Below are 2,807 nucleotides of genomic sequence, written 5' to 3' on the forward strand. Positions count from 1 at the left end.
AAATGGTTTGGTTGTTGTGACAGGTTAATTTTGAAATGTTCAAATATATATGAATTTATGTATGGGGACAATTCATAAGGAGTTCACAATCAAATTATTACTTGGTTATTGATAATTTCCTCCCACAGCTCTTGTAGATTAGGTAACAGCCTCATGCTGCTGACGTAGTTTTATTATTAGTATTTATATCACCCGCATCCTCATGATTAAGTCTGCTCTGGGATGTTTATTAGGGGCCAACGGAATAAACACGCACACACACAGAAACATATATCTTAGTTTCTTTATTTAGATTTACGATCAGACACTAGTCATTCAAATACAGCCTATATCTCAAGTATGTAAATACAACAACATTTCTAAACTCTCGGCACTGAACCTTCATTATAAACAGCCTGCAGTTTACGCTGATAGCGTAACAGAGCCGTAACGAAGTCGTCTGTTTGAGTAAGATCAACCTGCACAGTGGCAACAGCGCCCCCTACAGTCACAAAATACTGTGGTCACAGAATTTGGTGTTACACCTGCAAGTGTGTGGGGAGTGTGTGATAGAGTGAGGAAGAAGTGAGAGAGTGAGTGTGATTATCATTGGCCCTCATATATGAAACGTGTGTACCACCTAAAACAGGCGTAGGACGGGCGTACGCTGATTCCTACGCAAAGTTCGGCATTTATCAGTCACGGTATTGGTATTTGTAGCTGTATCGGAAAAAATGGAACAATACCCAGCCCTGTCCATTGGAGGATCTTGTATTATGCTAAATGTAGTCAAGACGCTAAATGCTAAAATAATGTTTGTATACATTTGTCTCTCAGGCCTCCAAGTCCCGCCGTCATCGTCAGGTGGAGGTGGATTTCACCAGTCACCAGGCGGGACCCTCGCTCTCGTCCGGTTACAGCAAAACAAACAAGCCGTCACTCAAAGCCAGAACCAATGAGAACATACATGTCTCAGGTAACTCCCTCCTACAACCTTCCTTCATGCCCTAACATGTAACTGAAGAGGAGATTAAATAACCGAAACACTATTACAAAATAAGAACAAAATGTACACTCATAGTAGATGAAACTTAGCCCTGAATGCAAATTATATTGTGGTATATTGTTAATATTTTAATAATCTAAGCGCACAGCGTGAAGCGCCTGGCGCAGGTCTGTTTAGGGCGTGTACCAATCCCCTTTTGCTAGTTTAACGGTGGAAAAAAGGGTCGGTGCGCATTGTATTTCTGGCACGCAACTTTGTTAACATTCATTTCCCACCACGAGCACACTGCTAACTGACAGCTGTAGAGCAGCTAACATTAACTTTAGCTGTCTCCATGAAGCTCCCAGCTAAGCTAACTCTGGCACCTGTAGGGCAGCTAACATTACTTAGCTGTGTCCATGAAGCTCCCAGCTAAGCTAACTCTGGCAGCTGTAGGGCAGCTAACATTAACTTTAGCTGTGTCCATGAAGCTTCCAGCTAAGCTAACTCTGGCAGCTGTAGGGCAGCTAACATTAACTTTAGCTGTGTCCATGAAGCTCCCAGCTAAGCTAACTCTGGCAGCTGTAGGGCCGTAACATTAATTCAGCTGTGTCCATGAGCTTCCAGCTAGCTAACTCTGGCAGCTGTAGGGCAGCTAACATTAACTTTAGCTGTGTCCATGAAGCTTCCAGCTAAGCTAACTCTGGCAGCTGTAGGGCAGCTAACATTAACTTTAGCTGTGTCCATGAAGCTTCCAGCTAAGCTAACTCTGGCAGCTGTAGGGCAGCTAACATTAACTTTAGCTGTGTCCATGAAGCTCCAGCTAAGCTAACTCTGGCAGCTGTAGGGCAGCTAACATTAACTTTAGCTGTGTCCATGAAGCTTCCAGCTAAGCTAACTCTGGCAGCTGTAGGGCAGCTAACATTAACTTTAGCTGTGTCCATGAAGCTTCCAGCTAAGCTAACTCTGGCAGCTGTAGGGCAGTAACTTTAGCTGTCTTCGTGAAGTTCCCAGCTAAGCTAACTCTGGCAGCTGTAGGGCAGTAACTTTAGCTGTTTCCATAACTCCCAGCTAAGCTAACTCTCTGGCAGCTAGGGCGCTACTTAACTTTAGCTGTGTCCATGAAGCTCCCAGCTAAGCTAACTCTGGCGGCTGTGGACAGCTAACATTAACTTTAGCTGTTCCATGAAGTCCCAGCTAAGCTACTCTGGCAGCTGTAGGCACTAACATTAACTTTAGCTGTTCCATGAAGCTCCAGCTAACTAACTCTGGCAGCTGTAGGGCAGCTACATTAACTTTAGCTGTGTCCTGAAGCTCCAGCTAAGCTAACTCGGCAGCTGTAGGGCAGCTAACATTAACTTTAGCTGTCCTCGCATAAGCTCCCACTAAGCTACTCTCGGCAGCTGTAGGGCAGCTGACATTAACTTTAGCTGTCTCCATACTCCCCCTAAGCTAACTCTGGCAGCTGTAGGGAAGTTACATTACTTTAGCTGTGCCATGAAGCTCCCAGCTAAGCTAACTCTGGCAGCTGTAGGGCAGTTAACATTGACTTTAGCTGTGTCCTGAACTCCCGCTAAGCTAACTCTGGGCAGCTGTAGGCAGTTAAACATTACTTTAGCGTGCCCATTAAGCTGCCCAGCTAAGCTAACTCTGGCAGCTGTAGGGCAGTTAACATTAACTATAGCTGTCTCCACGAAGCTCCCAGCTAAGCTAACTCTTGCAGCTGTAGGGTAGCTAACATTAACTTTAGCTGTCTCCACGAAGCTTCCAGCTAAGCTAACTCTTGCAGCTGTAGGGCAGCTAACATTAACTTTAGCTGTGTCCATGAAGCTTCCAGCTAAGC

At 45.1% G+C, this 2,807-nt stretch overlaps 1 protein-coding gene and 1 long non-coding RNA gene across 2 annotated transcripts in view; one reads left to right on the forward strand and one right to left on the reverse strand.

Annotated features, from left to right (window-relative positions):
* LOC116670223 (uncharacterized) overlaps positions 1–1,345 on the reverse strand; it is a 12,899-nt gene extending 11,554 nt beyond the window's left edge. The window contains exons 1-2 of the long non-coding RNA XR_004326968.1: positions 1,272–1,345; positions 432–439 (exon numbers count right to left, since the gene is read on the reverse strand). This is a non-coding gene — a long non-coding RNA (uncharacterized LOC116670223). The remainder of the gene's footprint in view (positions 1–431; positions 440–1,271) is intronic.
* The window catches only part of snapc1b (small nuclear RNA activating complex, polypeptide 1b), a 9,937-nt gene that overhangs the window by 4,607 nt on the left and 2,523 nt on the right, over positions 1–2,807 (forward strand). Inside the window, exon 8 of the mRNA XM_032500644.1 lies at positions 817–955. Coding sequence (XP_032356535.1) covers positions 817–955 — 139 coding nt within the window. The remainder of the gene's footprint in view (positions 1–816; positions 956–2,807) is intronic.

Source organism: Etheostoma spectabile, chromosome 20 (assembly GCF_008692095.1).
Source record: "Etheostoma spectabile isolate EspeVRDwgs_2016 chromosome 20, UIUC_Espe_1.0, whole genome shotgun sequence".
NCBI lineage: Eukaryota > Metazoa > Chordata > Actinopteri > Perciformes > Percidae > Etheostoma > Etheostoma spectabile.